The sequence below is a fragment of the Salmo salar genome, chromosome 08 (genome assembly GCF_965601325.2).
Source record: "Salmo salar chromosome 08, fSalSal1, whole genome shotgun sequence".
NCBI lineage: Eukaryota > Metazoa > Chordata > Actinopteri > Salmoniformes > Salmonidae > Salmo > Salmo salar.
This window is the reverse complement of record NC_138298.1, coordinates 8,100,001-8,120,012: the sequence shown is the minus strand read 5'-3', so window position 1 is coordinate 8,120,012 and position 20,012 is coordinate 8,100,001. Positions and strand designations below refer to the sequence as shown.

Here is a 20,012-nt window from a genome sequence, read left to right as displayed (position 1 = left end):
ACATCGTCCCTACGATTGTGCCATTGACCTTCATCCAGGCACCACACCGCCTCTGGGTCGGCTATATTCCCTATCCGGCCCGGAGACCAAGGCCATGGAGGAGTATATTAAGGACCATCTGGCTTCTGGAGACAACCATCCTTCTGCTTCCCCTGCCAGCACAGGGTTTTTATTTGTGGAAAAGGACAAGATCCTGCGTCCGTGCAATGACTACCAGGGCCTTAATGACATAACGACCAAGAATCGTTACCCCCCTACCACTCCTCTCCTCGGCTTTCGAAACTCTCCAGGGGGCTACCATCTTCTCCAAGCTGGACCTTCGGAATGCCTACCACCTGGTTTGGATATGCAAAGGATATGAGTGGAAGACAGCCTTCAAGACTGCCAGTGGACATTGTGAGTACCTCGTCATGCTGTTTGGACTCACCAAAGCACCCACGGTCTTCCAGGCCCTGGTAAACGATGTGCTCCGGGACATGTTAAATCGTTTCGTGTTCGTCTACCTCGACGACATCCTGTTTTTTCCCCGTTCTGCCCATCAATACGTCCTCCATGTTCGATAAGTCCTTCATCACCTCCTGGAGAATCAGATATTTGTGAAAGCGGAGAAATGCGAGTTCCACCGTTCCACCCTCTCCTTTCTGGGATATGTCATCGCTGAAGGAAATGTCCAGATGGGCCCGGAAAAGGTGAAAGCGGTAGTGGATTGGCCCCAATCTACGTCCAGGGTGCAGCTACAACATTTCCTGGGGTTTGCCAATTTCTACCGGTGAATAATTTGAGGCTATAGTACCCTGGCGACCCCCCTCTCGGCACTCACCTCTCCCAAAGTACCGTTCACAGGGTCCCCAGCGGTTGACAAAGCCTTTGTGGACCTGAAGCATCGGTTCACTACAGCACCCATCCTTGTCCATCCGGACCAGTCCCATCAGTTTGTGGTTGAGGTCAATGCTTCTGATGTTGGATTGGGGGCTATCCTGTTCCAGCGATCCGTCCTGGACCAAAGGCTCCATCCCTGTGCCTTCCTGTCCCATCGTCTCAACTCTGCAGAAAGAAACTACGATGTGGGTAACCGAGAACTCCTGGCGGCCTAGATGGCACTGGAGGAGTGGAGACACTGGCTGGAGAGAGCAGAACATTCATTTTTGGTTTGGACCGACCACAAGAATTTGGAATATCTCCATACAGCCAAGCGCCTTCACTCCAGGCAGGCCCGGTGGGCTCTGTTATTCACCAGGTTCAACTTCACCATTTCCTATTGCTGCCACATCCTCTGACTCAGAGACCATCCTCCCTACCTCATGCCTTGCGGCTGCTGTTGGCTGGAGTATTGAGACCCTGGTCCGCAAGGCACAACGTTCCCAGCCTGCCCCTGGAGGGGGCCCGGCTAACCGGTTGTTCGTCCCTAATTCAGTCCGGTCCTGGAATGGGCTCATTCCTCCAGGCTTACCTGTCATCTGGGTTCCCGTCGAACCCTGGCCTTCCTCCGACAACGTTTCTGGTGGCCCACAATGGTTCCTGATGCCTCTGCTTTCGTCGCCGCATGCATCTTTTGTGCTCAGAATAAGACTCCGCGGCAAGCCCCTTCCGGCCTCCTTCAGCCACTACCTGTCCCTCATCGTCCCTGGTCCCATATCTCCCTGTACTTTGTCACTGGGCTCCCTCCATCTGATGGCAACACCGTAATTCTGACGGTAGTGGATCGGTTTTCAAAGGCCGCCCATTTCATCCCTCTCCCCAAACTACCCTCTGCCAAAGACGGCCCAGCTCATGCTGTATGTCTTCAGGATCCAGGGACTCCCGATGGACATGGTCTCCGACCGGGGTCCTCAGTTCTCGTCTCAGTTCTGGAAGGCATTCTGCACCCTTATTGGGCCATCAGCCAGCCTGTCCTCCGGATTCCATCCCCAATCCAACGGCCAGTCGGAGCGAGCAAACCAAGACCTGGAAACAACCTTAAGAACCTTCATCTCGACCAACCACACTACCTGGAGCTGACAACTGGTCTGGGTGGAGTATGCCTGGAACACTCTTCCCTAGTTGGCCACAGGACTCTCCTCTTTCGAGTGTTCCAAGGGATATCAGCCACCGCTCTTCCCAGAACAAGAGCAGGAAGTCAACATACCCTCGGCCCAGATGTTCATCCGCCGCTGTCGGCGTACCTGGAGAAGACCAACTCAAGACCAACTCCAGGTATCGTCGACAAGTTGACCATCGCCGGACTCCAGCTTCTCGCTATCGCATTGGGCAGAGGGTATGGCTATCCACACGGGACCTACCCCTTTGAGTGGTGTCCCGCAAACTTTCCCCCTGTTTCAATGGCCCTTTCCCCATCTCTAGAGTCCTTAGTTCCACTGCTGTTCGTCTTTTGTTACCCTGTACCCTCCGTATTCACCCTACGCTCTACGTGTCTAGGATTAAGCCCATGTCTCACAGCCCTTTGTCTTCTGTTTCCAGGCCCACCCCTCCGGCCTGTGTCATCGATGGCCATTTGGCATACAGGGTGAGACACCTCCTGAGTGTTCAACTGCGGGGTAGGGGTTTCCAGTACCTGGTTGACTGGGAGGGTTATGGCCCGGAGGAGAGTTGCTGGGTCCCCGCTAGAGACATCCTGGACCCAGCCCTCATCGCCGACGTCCACCGCCGGCACTCTGGTCAACCAGGTATGCGCCCAGGTAGGACGCTGGGTGGTGCCCCTAGAGGGGGGAACTGTCACACCCTGATCTGTTTCACCTGTCCTTGTGCTTGTTTCCACCCCCTCCAGGTGTCAACCATCTTCCCCATTATCCCCTGGGTATTTATACCTGTGTTTTCTGTCCGTCTTGTTTTGTCAAGTCAACCAGCGTGTTACGCCATGCTCCTGCTTTTTACTTTTCTGTTTTTTTGCTAGTCCTCCCGGTTTTGACCCTTGACTCTGAACCCACCTGCCTGACCATATTGCCTGCCCTGACCTCGAGCCTGCCTGCCACTCTGTATCTCCTGGACTCTGACCTTGTTAGGATCTTTTGCCTGTCCATGACCATTCTCTTGCCTGCCCCTTGGATTACAATAAATATCAGAGACTCGAACCATCTGCCTCCCGTGTCTGCATCTGGGTCTCGCCCTGTGCCTTTATAACAACTAAATCCACAACAACAATTGCTAGGTTTCCATCCAATTGGCGACAGATTTTCATGTTGAATGTTCAAAAATCTGCATAAAGAAAATATGCGTACCAAACTGACTTGTTGCGGAGGAAAATCAGTTCGTGATGACATATTGGACACAATGTACTTTTTCGCTTTAGTTTTCATGACCAAATACAAATCTAATGTTCCATGTGTTTCTATCGCATTTTCAACTACTGATAGTTTTGTCACAAACTGTTGTGTTGAGTTAAGGATCGGACCCTTTTTTTCAATTTTCACCTAAAATGACATACCCAAATCTAACTTCCTTAGCTCAGGACCTGCATATTCTTGATACCATTTGAAAGGAAACATTTTGAAGTGTGTGGTAATGTGAAATTAATGCAGGAGAATAACACATTAGACCTGGTAAAGGACAATACAAACAAACATGAGTTTTCATATTTGTGTTTTTTTTCCATCTTCGAAATGCAAGAGAAAGGCCATAGTATCATATGCCTAGGTTTACCTCCAATGTACTCTCATCCTACCTTACCTTTGTCTGTACACTATGCCTTGAATCTATGCTATCGTGCCCAGAATCCTGCTCCTTTTACTCTCTGTTCCGAACGTGCTAAACGGCCAGTTCGTATAGCCTTTAGCCGTACCCTTATCCTACTTCGGCTCTGTTCCTCTGGTGATGTGGAGGTTAATACAGGTCCTGCAGTGCCTAGCTCCACTCCCACTCCCCAGGTGCTCTCATTAGTTGACTTCTGTAACCGTAAAAGCCTTGGTTTCATGCATGTTAACATTAGAAGCCTACTCCCTAAGTTTGTTTTACTCACTGCTTTAGCACACTCTGCCAACCCAGATGTCTTAGCCGTGTCTGAATCCTGGTTTAGGAAAACCACCAAAAACCCTGAAATCTCCATCACTAACTATAACATTTTCCGACAAGATAGAACTGCCAAAGGGGGCGGTGTTGTAATCTATTGCAAAGAGAGCCTGCAGAGTTCTGTACTACTATCCAAGTCTGTACCCAAACAATTCCAGCTTGTACTTCTAAAAATTCACCTTTCCAGAAACAAGTCTCTCACTATTGCCACTGGCAATAGACCTCCCTCTGCCCCCAGCTGTGCCCTCGATACCATATGTGAATTGATTGCCCCCCATCTATCTTCTGAGCTTGTGCTACTAGGTGACCTAAACTGGGACATGCTTAACACCCCGGCCATCCTACAATCTAAGCTTGATGCCCTCAATCTCACACAAATGATCAATGAACCTACCAGGTACAACCCCAAATCGGTAAACACGGTCACCCTCATAGATGTCATCCTAACTAACTCGCCCTCCAAATACACCTCTGCTGTTTTCAATCAAGATCTCAGTGATCACTGCCTCATTGCCTGCATCTGTAATGGGTCAGCGGTCAAACGACCACCCCTCATCACTGTCAAACGCTCCCTAAAACACTTATGCGAGCAGGCCTTTCTAATCGACCTGGCCGGGGTATCCTGGAATGGCATTGACCTCATCCTGTCAGTAGATGATGCCTGGCTGTTCTTTAAAAGTGCCTTCTTCACCATCTTAAATAAGCATGCCCCACTTAAAAAAAATGGAACTAAGAATAGATATATTCCTTGCTTCATTCCAGACCTGTCTGCCCTTGATCAGCACAAAAACATCCTGTGGCGTTCTGCATTAGCATCGAATAGCCCCCGTGATATGCAACTTTATAGGGAAGTTAGGAACAAATATACACAGGCAGTTAGAAAAGCTATGGCTAGCCTTTTCAAACAGAAATTTGCATCCTGTAGTACTAACTCAAAAAAGTTCTGGGACACTGTAAAGTCCATGGAGAATAAGAGCACCTCCTCCCAGCTGCCCACTGCTCTGAGGCTAGGAAACACTGTTACCACTGATAAATCCATTATAATTGAGAATTTCAAGAAGCATTTCTCTACGGCTGGCCATGCTTTCCACCTAGCTACCCCTACCCCGGTCAACTGCCCGGCACCCTCCACAGCAACCCGCCAAAGCCCCCACCATTTCTCCTTCACCCAAATCCAGATAGCTGATGTTCTGAAAGAGCTGCAAAATCTGGAGCCATACAAATCAGCCGGGCTAGATAATCTGGACCCTCTCTTTCTAAAATTATCTGCCGAAATTGTTGCAACCCCTATTACTAGCCTGTTCAACCTCTCTTTCGCATCGTCTGAGATTCCCAAAGATTGGAAAGCTGCCGCGGTCATCCGCCTCTTCAAAGGGGGTGACACTCTACACCCAAACTGTTACAGACCTATATCTATCCTACCCTGTCTTTCTAAGGTCTTCGAAAGCCAAGTCAACAAACAGATTACCAACCATTTCGAATCCCACCGTACTTTCTCCGCTATGCAATCTGGTTTCAGAGCTGGTCATGGGTGCACCTCAGCTACGCTCAAGGTCCTAAACGACATCATAACCGCCATTGATGAGACATTACTGTGCAGCCATATTCATCGACCTGGCCAAGGCTTTCGACTCTGTCAATCACCACATTCTTATTGGCATACTCGACAGCCTTGGTTTCTCAAATGATTGCCTCGCCTGGTTTACCAACTACTTCTCTGATAGAGTTCAGTGTGTCAAATCGGAGGGCCTGTTGTCCGGACCTCTGGCAGTCTCTATGGGTGTGCCACAGGGTTCAAATCTTGGGCCGACTCTCTTCTCTGTATACATCAATGATGTTGCTCTTGCTGCTGGTGATTCTCTGATCCACCTCTACGCAGACGACACCATTCTGTATACTTCTGGCCCCTCTTTGGACACTGTGTTAACTAACCTCCAGACAAGCTTCAATGTCATACAACTCTCCTTCCGTGGCCTCCAACTGCTCTTAAATGCAAGTTAAACTAAATGCATGCTGTTCAACCGATCACTGCCCGCACCTGCTCGCCCATCCAGCATCACTACTCTGGACGGCTCTGACTTAGAATACGTGGACAACTACAAATGCCTAGGTGTCTGGTTAGACTGTAAACTCTCCTTCCAGACTCACATTAAGCATCAACAATCCAAAATTACATCTAGAATCAGCTTCCTATATCGCAACAAAGCATCCTTCACTCATGCTTCCAAACATACCCTCGGAAAACTGACCATCCTACCAATCCTCGACTTCGGTGATGTCATCTATAAAATAGCCTCCAACACTCTACTCAACAAACTGGATGCAGTCTATCACAGTGGCATCCGTTTTGTCACCAAAGCCCCATACACAACCCTCCATTGCGACCAGTACGCTCTCGTTGGTTGGCCCTTGCTTCATACTCGTCGCCAAACCCACTGGCTACAGGTTATTTACAAGTCTCTGCTAGGTAAAGCCCCGCCTTATCTCAGCTCACTGGTCACCATAGCAGCACCCACTCGTAGCACGCGCTCCAGCAGGTATATCTCACTGGTCACCCCCAAAGCCAATTCCTCCTTTGGTCGTCTTTCCTTCCAGTTCTCTGCTGCCAATGACTGGAACGAACTGCAAAAATCTCTGAAGCTGGAGACTCATATCTCTCTCACTAGCTTTAAGCACCAGCTGTCAGAGCAGCTCACAGATCACTGCACCTGTACATAGCCCATCTGTAAACATCCCATCTATCTACCTACCTCATCCCCATACTGTATTTATTCATTTATCTTGCTCCTTTGCACCCCAGTATCTCTACTTGCACATTCATCTTCTGCACATCTACCATGCCAGTGTTTAATTGCTATATTGTAATTACTTCGCCACCATGGCCTATTTATTGCCTTAACTTACCTCATTTGCACTCACTGTATATAGACTTTTTGTTTTCTTTTGTTCTACTGTATTATTGACTATGTTTTGTTTATTCCATGTGTAACTCTGTGTTGTTGTATGTGTCGAATTGCTATGCTTTATCTTGGCCAGGTCACAGTTGCAAATGAGAACTTGTTCTCAACTAGCCTACCTGGTTAAATAAAGGTTAAATAAAATAAATAAATTAGAGTCAACATGGGCCAGCATTCCTGTGGAATGCTTTTGACACCTTGAAGAGTCCATGCCTCAACGAATTGAGGCTGTTCTGAGGACAAAAGATGGTACAACTGAATATTAAGAAGGTGTTCCTAATGTTTTTAACACCCAGTGTATTTGTGCTAGGAGTAGTGTGTTATAGTTATAGGGTAGGGCGATATTTGGGGAGACCTCTTCTACAATATATGTCTTCCCTGTGGCTCAGTTGGTAGAGCATGGTGTTTGCAACGCCAGCATGGTGTGTGCAACGCCAGGGTTGTGGGTTAGATTCCCAGTGGGGGCCAGTTTGATTCCCACGAGGGGCCAGTACAAAAAAAAAAAAAAGAAAATGCACGAAATGAAAATGTATGAAATGTATGCATTCACTACTGTAAGTCACTCTGGATAAGAGCGTCTGCTAAATGACAAAAATGTAAATGTAAATATGCTTCTCCAAATATGGCGATATCCGATATAATCGTTTTGCTCCGTTAATGACTGTCACAAGTGTCTTCGTCTTCTGACGATAATGCGAAATCATCGTCGGAAAAGGTAGACCAATACGCAGCAGGTGTGCAGTTGTTCATTTTGATTTTTAATTATCTTCAAAAATGAACATACAAAATAACAAAACCGAAAAACGAACAACTAACAAACAGTCTGGCAAAGCAAAGCTCAACACAGAACAATCACCCACAAATCACACACAAACACACCCTAATATATGGGACTCTCAATCAAAGGCAGATAGACAACACCTGCCTTCAACTGAGAGTCCCAACCCCAATTAACCAAACATAGTCTAGTGTGTGTGTTTCTATCAACCAAAAACCCGGAAATACTAAATCAAACACCCTTTACACAAACACACCACCCCGAACCACATAAAACAAATACCCTCTGCCACGTCCTGACCAAACTACAAAAACAATTAACCTTATACTGGCCAGGACGTGACAGTACCCCCCCCTTAAAGGTGCTACCCCAGAAGCACCTTAACAAAAAATAACCCCAAGCAACACCAAAAAAAAATTCCCCTTTTCTAAAGGGAGGGAAGGGAGGGTGGCTGCCGTCAACGCCGGCACTGTGCTACACCCCCCCTCCCCAACCCACCTATATCTGGAGGTGGCTACGGTTCTGGCCGTTCCGGGCAGTCGGGCCACTCTGGCAGTTCGGGGCAGTCTGGCCAGTCTGGCAGCTCGGGGCAGTCTGGCCAGTCTGGCAGCTCGGGGCAGTCTGGCAGCTCGGGAGAGTCTGGGCAGTCTGGCAGTTCGGGACAGTCTGGCCACTCGGGACAGTCGGGGCAGTCTGGCCACTCGGGACAGTCGGGGCAGTCTGGCCACTCGGGACAGTCTGGGCAGTCTGGCAACTCGGGACAGTCTGGGCAGTCTGGCAACTCGGGACAGTCTGGGCAGTCTGGCAACTCGGGACAGTCTGGGCAGTCTGGCAACTCGGGACAGTCTGGCAACTCGGGACAGTCTGGGCAGTCTGGCAACTCGGGACAGTCTGGGCAGTCTGGCCACTCCGGCAGTTCAGCGCAGTCTGGTCACTCCGGCAGTTCAGTGCAGTCTGGCCACTCCGGCAGTTCAGCGCAGTCTGGCCACTCCGGCAGTTCAGCGCAGTCTGGCCACTCCGGCAGTTCAGCGCAGTCTGGCCACTCCGGCAGTTCAGCGCAGTCTGGCCACTCCGGCAGTTCAGCGCAGTCTGACCTCTCTGGCGACTGTTGACTGGCGGGCAGCTCTGACGACTGTTGACTGGCGGGCAGCTCTGACGACTGTTGACTGGCGGGCAGCTCTGACGACTGTTGACTGGCGGGCAGCTCTGGTGACGACTGTTGACTGGCGGGCAGCTCTGGTGACGACTGTTGACTGGCGGGCAGCTCTGGTGACGACTGTTGACTGGCGGGCAGCTCTGGTGACGACTGTTGACTGGCGGGCAGCTCTGGTGACGACTGTTGACTGGCGGGCAGCTCTGGTGACGACTGTTGACTGGCGGGCAGCTCTGGTGACGACTGTTGACTGGCGGGCAGCTCTGGTGACTGTTGACTGGCGTGGCTGGGTTGACGCACTTGTAGCCTGGTGCGTGGTGCTGGTACTGGGCTTACCAGATTATGAACACGCACCTCCAGGCTAGTGCGGGGAGCGGGAACAGGACGAGTCGGACTGGGTTGACGCACTTCCGGGTCCGCACGAGAGACAGGAGCTGGAAACCCAGGGCTATGCAGGCGCACAGTCGGTCTTGATCTTACCTCCTGCACAACCCGTCTTGGCTGGATGGAACTAGTAGCCCTGTACGAGCGGGGTGCTCGTACAGGGCAGACTGGGCTGTGCAGGGGCCTGATGGTAGCCGTGCGTAGAGCGGGAGTTGGGTAGCCTGGTCCTCGGAGGCGTACCGGCGACCAGATGCGCTGCGCAGGCATCCTCCTACCAGGCTGGATGCCCGCTCTAGCACGGCACCTGCGAGGGGCTGGAATAACTCGCACCGGACTGTGCGTGCGTATGGGTGAGATAGTGCGCTCCTCAGCGAAACATAACGCTCTCCACCCCATACGCTCCTCCATATAACCACGGGTAGCTGGCTTCCGGCTCTTCCTACGCCTAGCCAAACTACCCGTGTGCCCCCCCCAAAAAATTATTGGGGGTGCCTCTCGTGCTTCTCCTTCAGCGCATCCATGGCCTCGTACCACCGCCTCTCTGCCTTGGCTGCCTCAATTTCCCACTGCGGGCGTCGATAATCCCCAGCCTGGTGCCAAGGTCCGGCCCCGTCCAGAACTTCCTCCCAGGTCCATTTCTCCCGCCAGTCCAACTCGAATTCCCTCTGCTCCTTCTTCTGCTGCTTGGTCCTTGAGTGGTGGGTGATTCTGTCACATGTATCTTCGTCTTCTGACGATAATGCGAAATCATCGTCGGAAAAGGTAGACCAATACGCAGCAGGTGTGCAGTTGTTCATTTAGATTTTTAATTATCTTCAAAAATGAACATACAAAATAACAAAACCGAAAAACGAACAACTAACAAACAGTCTGGCAAAGCAAAGCTCAACACAGAACAATCACCCACAAATCACACACAAACACACCCTAATATATGGGACTCTCAATCAAAGGCAGATAGACAACACCTGCCTTCAACTGAGAGTCCCAACCCCAATTAACCAAACATAGAAACACACACACTAGACTATCAACCAAAAACCCGGAAATACTAAATCAAACACCCTTTACACAAACACACCACCCCGAACCACATAAAACAAATACCCTCTGCCACGTCCTGACCAAACTACAAAAACAATTAACCTTATACTGGCCAGGACGTGACAATGACTACATAATTCCAGACTACAATTGCTGTCCTTATTTACAAAATTATAGTCACATTCTCATTAAATGATCTGTGTGTGGCGAAAAAATAAGGCTTGGATAAAATGTACAACGGCACAGTTTTGATTTGTAAAGTTCAAATAGAGTATAGTCTTCCACATCACAATATATTGTCAATGTCAAATATCACAATATTCAACCCTATTGTGTTACCACTAAAACACAGACCACATGCCACTAGACCACATATTTAAAATGTTGTTTCTGTGAGAGATCGACCCACTGGGGGACCACTTTCTCAGAACTGCTTTCGCCCAATCGGTGCCCGTTATATTTAACATGCTGGGAGGTCAGTCGGTGGGTCGGTAAGCCCGGCTGTGCTCCTCTACTTCGTCCCACTTCCTTTTACAATACAATGCATTCTAATGATATTCCTCTCTAGAAAATGCACTCACTATTATTTCAGGAACTTGGCTATACTGTGGTAGCACTTGCCTGTACTCTAGTACCTACTACAAAACGAGGGCATTATAATATTTGTAGTCTGAAGAGCGCCTTGCAATTGTTTTTTATTTGTACAAATAGGCCTATACATATTCACCCAGGCAGTGCTCCGGTATTTTCTTATTTCCACCACGGTCTTCATTGATGGATCAATATATAATACGGTGTAAATGAACCGTAACTGACACTTATAATAGCCTACTGTTTTGTATTGGACACCCATGTATCACCATGCACACCACCATAAACACAATGCTAGTTGTATCTTATTTACTGGTAGCTTGGCTACATTTCTGGCAAGGGTGTCCAACATCTTCTTTCAGTTCTTTTTTTTGCTTTCCACGCCAAAGCAAAAAGTTGGAGGAGTCATAGTCATAACGATACCTAGTGGCTTATGAAGCTACATCTGTAGCCCCCGCTGTTGGCATAGGTGAAGAAGAAAAAAATCACACCTTGGCTACCTTTTTTTTCATAACCCACTTTTACTTTGGGAAACAACATGTGAAACCCAGGCACCCAGACAGATAAGGCCTTGCTGACCTGGGAGTGAACTGTCAGGCCCCCAAACCTAAACAGCGGTGAACTCTCCACAAACTTTCGTTGAACTCCCCTCATCCTCCTCCTTGAGACTGGAGAGAGACGCCAGATGGAAAGTGTTTCCTAATGCTCTCATACTCTCTCAAGTGCCAAGAAGAAATACTTGGGACCAACTGATAAGATAGGGCTTGGATGCTCTGTCCTATGTTGGTGTGACTGTCTGTTGAGGGGAATTTGTGTTGGAAAGTTTTCAATCACGTATGCATTACCATGAGAAAACAGAACACCTCTTCTTGTTTATTAGTTAGCTACACTGAGGTAACTGCATGGACATTTGAACCTGCAATCTGCCTTTTTCCAGTCCTGTATTTAGTCTGCTGCACCCACTGGTGTGTATAAACCGTGGATGACTATCAGGGGCGCTGTATTGAAGCCACCACGCTGCCATTTTGGTGGTACACCTTTGTTTTTTGCGAATTATATTCTATTACACCTTAATGGATACATTTAAATTAGAATATATGAACTAAACATCAAAATTGAACATATAAAAACACATCCCTTGAAGTATATTTTTTTAAGAGAGTACTAATGTTGCTGTCCTCACTACGACTAAGAAATACTTAAATGCATGTAATTTTGTCCTGTCGAATTCCCTTAATTCCTATGGAGGACTGCTCCTTCTGGGGGATACCAATATGGCGGCCGACGGCATCAAAGCCTCTCATTGGCCATTACATTGGCTTCAACACTAAGAGACAGCTGTGTTTAATTTTTCATTACTATATACAGTGTAGTTAGCAGCTAAGTCAGTTAGTCCAAGAATTTCAAGTCTCAGTATGGGGAAAATCCTAACTTCAACTTCAGTCAAATGTTTATTTAGTCTCCCATTGACATCAATGCATGACCAGGTGGAAATTCTGCTTAAAGATAGAATCTGCAGTAGGGGGAAAGAGCGCCACTGGCTGCTCCACCACTGTTATAGTTTTTGTTGACGAATTGAGGGGCTTCACGCAGCATGTAACAAAAAATGTGCAGTACATATTGCGCTCTTCTATCACGTGTGCAATGATGTCAGAGGGGATTTGCAGTAACTTCTTTGTTGTTGTATCGCAAACGGACCTGGCAGTTTTACCATCAAGGATTCCAGCTTTAAGTGGAAGTTAACATTCACCCGTATTTGCCTTTGCAACCCTAAATGGTTAAATGAGTTATACAGTGTATATCACTGACAGTTCAGTCAAAAAGAAAGCAATATGCATAACGAGCAGTTTCTGGGTTATCCTCAAACTCATGACTCTCACCTAGCACCTAGCCAACATGCTTCTCTCAGTAATAATCTAAAGTTTATGAAGTCAAGAACAAAGCCGTCAAAAACTATTGGTGGCCCTCACGGAATTACCTTTCAGGACCCTTGTTAAAAGTCCCCCAGTGGTGACTGCTATAACTATGGGGCCATTTGACTGGGGAGTAAATCTCTGAGTTGGGAGAGGCCAAAGGTTTGTTTTAATGCCACCCAGGAGTTCAATTTATGGTCACGGACTGTAAGCTCATTCAGCTGAATGTGGTGTGACCACCAAAATTGGAACATGAGAGCGCTGGTTGACATGTGGTTATCATAATGTTCTTAGTTTTTAAATCACATTCTGCATATGGTAATTTCTTAAAATATGACATTTGGTTTATATAATAATATATACCCCCATGAATAAAGTTGTTGTTCAAAAATAAGTAGGCCTATGTTTCATTTGTAAATCACAAAATGTCATGCAAAATCTATGTAAATGACATAATTTAATGTAAACTTCAAGATTTATGAATCACTCCAACCACGTTTCCATCTACAATTTATATGCAAGTAAAGTCACACCGTTTTTTTTATGACAGCTGTGATGGAAACAGGAAGTTTCGGTACAATTTTATAAATGCTGACAGAATTATTTTGTTCGACATGGTGGGATCTTTTTGTGATGGTAAAATTAATTATGCAAGAAATAGTGGTGGAAACTTCTTTATGCACAAATATTGATATAATAACCAACATATCGAAGTAAACTTGGAGTCACGCGATGACATGGTGTGTGTGGTCCTCCCATTACGACTCGGGAAAACATGTAGTTTATTAGTTTACAGATTAAATAAATTATGATAAACTTCACAGGGTTGTGAACGTGCACGGTGTTGAGCTTGATGCTCCTTTCCAATAAATGTTGAGGGTGTTATTCTGGTGACATGATGATCGATGCTTGACTGCCGTTTGGTAAATAAAAATATTATTGCTCTTAGCCATAATAATCTCATGTAGGCTATTGTAGACTAACCTACCCACAGAGCCTGCCCGCACAGTACCTGCAAGCTTTTGGCTAGACCAGACTAGGCACATTTGCTATTTTATCTGCTATTGTCACATGTACTCCCTCTCCGCACATCGTTACAGCTATCTTAAGGATCTACAGGTTCGGTGTCCCTATACCGGAATGGTTGCTGCGAACGTTCGCTAATGTGACTAGAATGACGTTGTAAGTAACAGCAAACTTTCCAAGACATAGACATGTCTTACATAAGCAGAAAGCTTAAATTGTTGTTAATCTAAATGCACTGTCCAAATTACAGCAAGCTATTACAGTGAATAAAATACCATGCTATTGTTTGAGGAGAGTGCACAACAAAAAACTTATGGCAACTGGTGTGATACATTCACCTCTAAATTTAAATGTACTTAGATTCAGCAATCATGCTCTGATTTGTCATCCTCAGGGTCACAGAGATAAAATATAGCATAGTTTTGTTCGATAAAATCCATTTTTATATTAAAATGTAGGAACTGGGTTCTACAGTTTGAACCCCTGCTGTCTTTGCACACACACTGCTGCCATCTGGTGTCCAAAATCTAAATTGCGCCTACACTCCTATATTTTTATTTCACCTTTATTTAACTAGGCAAGTCACTAGGCAAATGTTGACTCCAATGCTTCCATAAGTTGTGTCAAGTTGACTGGATGTCCTTTGGGTTGTGGACCATTCTTGATATACACGGGAAACTGTTGAGCATGAAAAACTCAGCAGTGTTGGCGTTCTTGACACAAACCGGTGCACCTGGCACCTACTACCATACCCTGTGCAAGGGCACTTCAATCTTTTGTCTTACCTATTTACCCTCTAAATGGCACACATACACAATCCATGTCTCAATTGTCTCAAGGCTTAAAAATCCTTCTTTAACCTGTCTCCTCCCCTTCATCTACACTGATTGAAGTGGATTAAACAAGTGACATCAATAAGGGATCGATCATTGCTTTTTACCTGGATTCACCTGGTCAGTCTATGTCATGGAAGAGCAGGTGTGCCTAATATTTTGTACATTCAGTGTAGGTTGACCCCTGAGACTGGGGGTTTTATTCCCATGTCCACCCTACCTACTCTGTTTCTCTTTCATCTATCTTCCCCCTCTTCTTCTAATCTGTCTAAATGAAGCATAAAACCCTAACCCCCAAAAGGTATTCCATGCATAAGGTTATGCGGTGGAACACGCAACTACACAAAATCCAACAGAACCACATGGAAATGCTCCAAGCAACCTATTACTGTTTGAGACAGAAAAAAATCTGAAATTAGTTTGAGGTGTTTTGACTGCACTGGCGCAGTTTGTCCTCATTTAAGCCTTTGAATACATTCCGTTGTGGAAACGCTATAAGCAACCATTACTGTCTGAGACAAACAGAAATGTGACCGTTTTCCCCCTTTTGGTTGCACTGGCACAGTTTATCTTCGTTTAAACCTTTTGAATGCATTCAGAAGGCACTGCCCAGAGCAGTGTACCACTACTGCCCAGTCAGAGATCCCAATTCTTCAGATTTCTCAACCCCCCCCCCCCGAATGCTTGAAATCCGTTGGACGACAGTGCAGAGGGGTGTCGGGCATTTTTGCTGTGATTGATCTCCTGGTCTAATAGGCCTATATGAAGCTAATGCCTCACATCTCATGACCAACGTATCAGAACACTGAGCTCAATTCAATCAAACTCTCGTTCCGGATTTTTTTTTGCCCATGTTCATACGTGAGCGCCACAACATTGAGATTGCGTTCCTAGTCATCTTTATTGAAGTCTAGTTGGGCATCTCAGTACATTGCTGTATCGTATTGTAACAAACAGTGACAGGGCAATGTCCTTTGCGGGTTTCGAACCCCTGGTCTCCCAGATCGAAAGACTACCTAGGCAAGGGTCTTGACACTGCGCTTCATTATACCAAGTCCTTCACATGAACACAACTCTCCGATGACCTCACAGACAGCATCCCACTTCTGACACCAATGTAGCGAACGGTGATAGTGAAACCCCCTTTGCGGATCTTTTGCAACGCCAGGGTCATGGGCTCAGTTCCTGCTGGGGCACCCATACGAAAATGTATGGAGGCACTACTGTAAGTCACTTTAGATAAAAGTGTCTGCTAAATGACACTTCTGGAGATCATAACCAGGCTGTTTAGGCTAGGGTCAAGGCTGATAATCTGTGTCGGGCAACTGAAATACAGTAACAATGGCCTAGTAAGCCTTTAATAAACAAACAGGAAATATTGTATTTTCCATGGCCTCAAATGAGCCAAGACTCTCCAAGTCTTGGGACATATGAGGACACTGATTTGTTGTTTATAGTCTCGCTGCCAGAAACAAATGGCCATCTGTTTCCATCCTCCAAAAGTTCCTTAATAATAGAATACATACCAGATACCGCAGCCAATTAGGCGCGAAGTTGCCCATTGGAAGCCTTGTTTTTGTTCATAGGCTTCGTGGCTAATAATGTGTGTAGTGTTGGAGCTACACAGTACACACAATGTGTGTAGCTTCAGTGATAGCTTCAGGGCTAACAATGTGTGTAGCTTCAGTGTTAGCTTCAGGGCTAACAATGTGTTTAGCTCGGAACAACTCTCTTCCCAGGAGGACCACAATGAAAAGGACTGTCACAGCATTTTTGAATGGTTGTTTTTACAATGGTGGTTAATGTAATTGATTACAGACCAATTATTGATTTTGGACAATGAAATGTGTCATAGCTTTCACATCCTGACTCATAGCAAAACTTGGTGTGTCAGTATGTCTGAAAAACTCTCAGGAGGTTAAAAGCCACTTTAGGTCAGCAACTGGCTGCAGTGATTTTTATTATTTTAGACAGGACAGGAGATGCATGCATATTCCTGAATATAAATACTGAAAATTCTCTTGTAATATACGTGCTTCTGCACCTGCATTGCTTGCTGTTTGGGGTTTTAGGCTGGGTTTCTGTACAGCACTTTGATATATCAGCTGATGTAAGAAGGGCTATATAAATACATTTGATTTGATTTGAATATATCATGGGGGCTAAATGCTTTACCAATTTTCCACAACAAACAGGTCTTTCTATTTCCAAAAGGAATTATAATTGAATCAACGTGTAGGGTATAAACATTGAAATACAGTAAAGACCCAAATTATTGACACCCTTGATCAATGACATTCTATATGAGTGGACAAAGCCATCGATCACGTGACACCATTCATTCCTATGTGAAGACTCAATAGCACATTGAAGCCAAATGAAGCCGGTTAAGTTGGCGTCTCAGGTTGGAACAGTTTGTACTGCAGGCTGAGATTAGCAACTAAATTATCATCATTATTCTGTGTGCGATTTCAAAAATAATTGGTTGAAGGACATACATCTGGTGTATTAGAAACAAATGTTGGTACCATGATTGTCCATGAAAATTGTGTTTATTTATATGAAGATTGACCCCGAAGACTTTTCCCATTTTCCCATTCACTAAAATAGGGGGGATCCTGTTTTCAGCTAACATTGCCGGCAGTACCGAGGTCGGCCTTGAACTACCATGGCTTCAATGAGAGGAGGCAGTCGTTCTCGCCTGCCCTTTATGAAGATTAGCAAAAATACTGTATAAAGTAAATAATATACTGAGCTGCAATACTAGTCAAAAGTTTGGACACACTTACTCATTCAAGGTTTTTTCTTTATTTTTACTATTTTCTACATTGTAGAATAAGAGTGAAGTCATCAAGACTACGAAATAACCCATTTGTAAACTGTACCGCGTGCTGTGATAGAAAAAAAACAGTGTTCGTTGTTTGCAGTAACTTCTTTGTTGTTGTAATATCGCAAACAGATGTGGCTCTTTCACCATTAAGGATTTCACATTTAAACTAATACAATTGCTCATAAAAATAGATTTTGTTAAACAAATAACATTTGGAATCATGTAGTAACCCAAAAAGTGTTAAACAAATCAAAATATATTTATATTTGAGATTCTTCAATGTAGCCACCCTTTGCTTTGATGACTGCTTTGCACACACTTGGCATCCTCTCAACCAGCTTCATGAGGTAGTCACCTGGAATGCTTTTCAATTAACAGGTGTGCCTGTTAAAAGTTAATTTGTGGAATATATTTGGACCAATCAGTTGTGTTATGACAAGGAAGGGGTGGTATACAGAAGATAGCCCTATTTGCTAAAAGACCAAATCCATATTATGGCAAGATCAGCTCAAATAAGCAAAGCGAAACTTGTGGTGGTTAATTTCTTTACTATCAAATGAGGAGAGACAAACTTATCACACAAGTCACAGTTATACTTAAACTACATTTTTAATAATGTATTAATAAGGGAGCAGGTCAATACAACGCACACTTATAAAGTGAATCGATTGAGTGCTCTACGATAATGATGTCTGGTCATGGCTGGTCGACGATTGACGCTCAGATGATTCGTTGAGAGCCCTGAGACAAAAGTACAAAGGTCTTTTATAGCCAAGATACACCCCTTTCAACCTACATGACGAACAACAGATATATAGAATCGATAAGAAACATTAACTCATGCTCTGGAATGCTCTTTAGGTTTTATCACCCAAAAGACATCGTAAATCTCCCAGAGGCCCATCCTCAGTAGAACACAGACACAATAGTTAAGAATACTCTATTATGTTGCATAAAACAACCATTTGATGCAATAAAAGTATTATAAGATAATTTTGCAGTTTTTCCACCATAAATGACAGTCCATCATTACTTTAAGACATGAAGGTCAGTCAATCCGGAAAATTTCAAGAACTTTGAAATGATGATGAAACTGACTCTCATGAGGACTGCCACAGGAAAGGAAGACCCAGAGTTATTTCTGCTGCAGAGGATACGTTCATTAGAGTCACCAGCCTCAGATTGCAGCCCAAATAAATGCTTCACAGAGTTGAAGTAACAGACACATCTCAACATCAACTGTACAGAGGAGACTGGGTGAATCAGGCCTTCATGGTTGAATTGCTGCAACGAAACCATGACTAAAGGACACCAATAAGAAGAAAATACTTGCTTGGGCCAAGAAACATGACCATTGGTCTGATGAGTCAACATTTGAGATTGTTGGTTCCAACCACCGTATCTTTGTGAGAAGGAGAGTAGTTGAATGGATGATCTCCGCATGTGTGGTTCCCACCGTGAAGCATGGAGGAGGAGGTGTGATGGTGTGGGGGTGCTTTGCTTGTGACACTGTCTGTGATTTATTTAGAATTCAAGGCACACTTAACTAGCATGGTTACCTCAGCATTCTGCAGCGATACGCCATCCCATCTGGTTTGCGCTTAGTGGGACTATCATTTGTTTTCAACAGGACAATGACCCAACACACCTCCAGTCTGTGTAAGGACTATTAGACAAATAAGGAGAGTGATGCATCAGATGACCTGGCCTCCACAATCACCCGACCTCAACTCAATTGAAATGGTTTGGGATAAGTTGGACTGCAGAGTGAAGAAAAAGCAGCCAACAAGTGCTCAGCATATGTGGGAACTCCTTCAAGACTGTTGGAAAAGCATTCCAGGTGAATCTGGTTGAGAGTGCCAAGAGTGTGCAAAGCTGTCATCAAGGCAAAGGGTGGCTACTTTGAAGAATCTAAAATGTAAAATATATTTTGATTTGTTTAACACTTTATTGGTTAATACATGATTCCATATGTGTTATTTCATAGTTGTTATGTCTTCACTATTATTCTACAATGTAGAAAATAGTAAAAATAAAGAAAAACCCTTGAATGAGTTGGTGTGTCTAAACTTTTGACTGCTACTGTATGTGCCAAAAAATGGGAAGATTCTATTATTTAAAGATGCAGTACGAGCACCACGGCCACCCCATCACTATTGTTATTGTTTTTGTTGCCGAGCTGAGATGTCGCGCTGCATAGTAAAAAGTATTATTGTCTTCTATACCGCATGCTATTATAGAAAAAAAACTGTCTTTGTTGTTTGCAGTAACTTCTTTGTTGTTGTAATATCGCAAACAGACATGGCTCTTTCACCATTAAGGATTTCACCTTTAAACTAATACAATTGTTCAGAAAAATGTATTTTGTTAAACAAGTAATATTTTTTAACTCAAGAAGATAGGATAACGGTACTGATCCTTTTTCTCAAATGTTTTAGGGAATCTTAGATCAGTCCTCCATACAGAATATTTCCAGATCCTTGATATCCTTAATTTGTACT

General features: G+C 45.1%; 1 protein-coding gene across 1 annotated transcript in view; it reads left to right on the top strand.

Moving 5' to 3' along the window:
• Positions 1-20,012, top strand: part of LOC106609923 (fibrinogen gamma chain-like) — a 35,330-nt gene that overhangs the window by 868 nt on the left and 14,450 nt on the right. The window contains exons 2-3 of the mRNA XM_045722609.2: positions 291-455; positions 585-769. Of these exons, the coding sequence (XP_045578565.2) occupies positions 291-455; positions 585-769 (350 nt within the window). The remainder of the gene's footprint in view (positions 1-290; positions 456-584; positions 770-20,012) is intronic.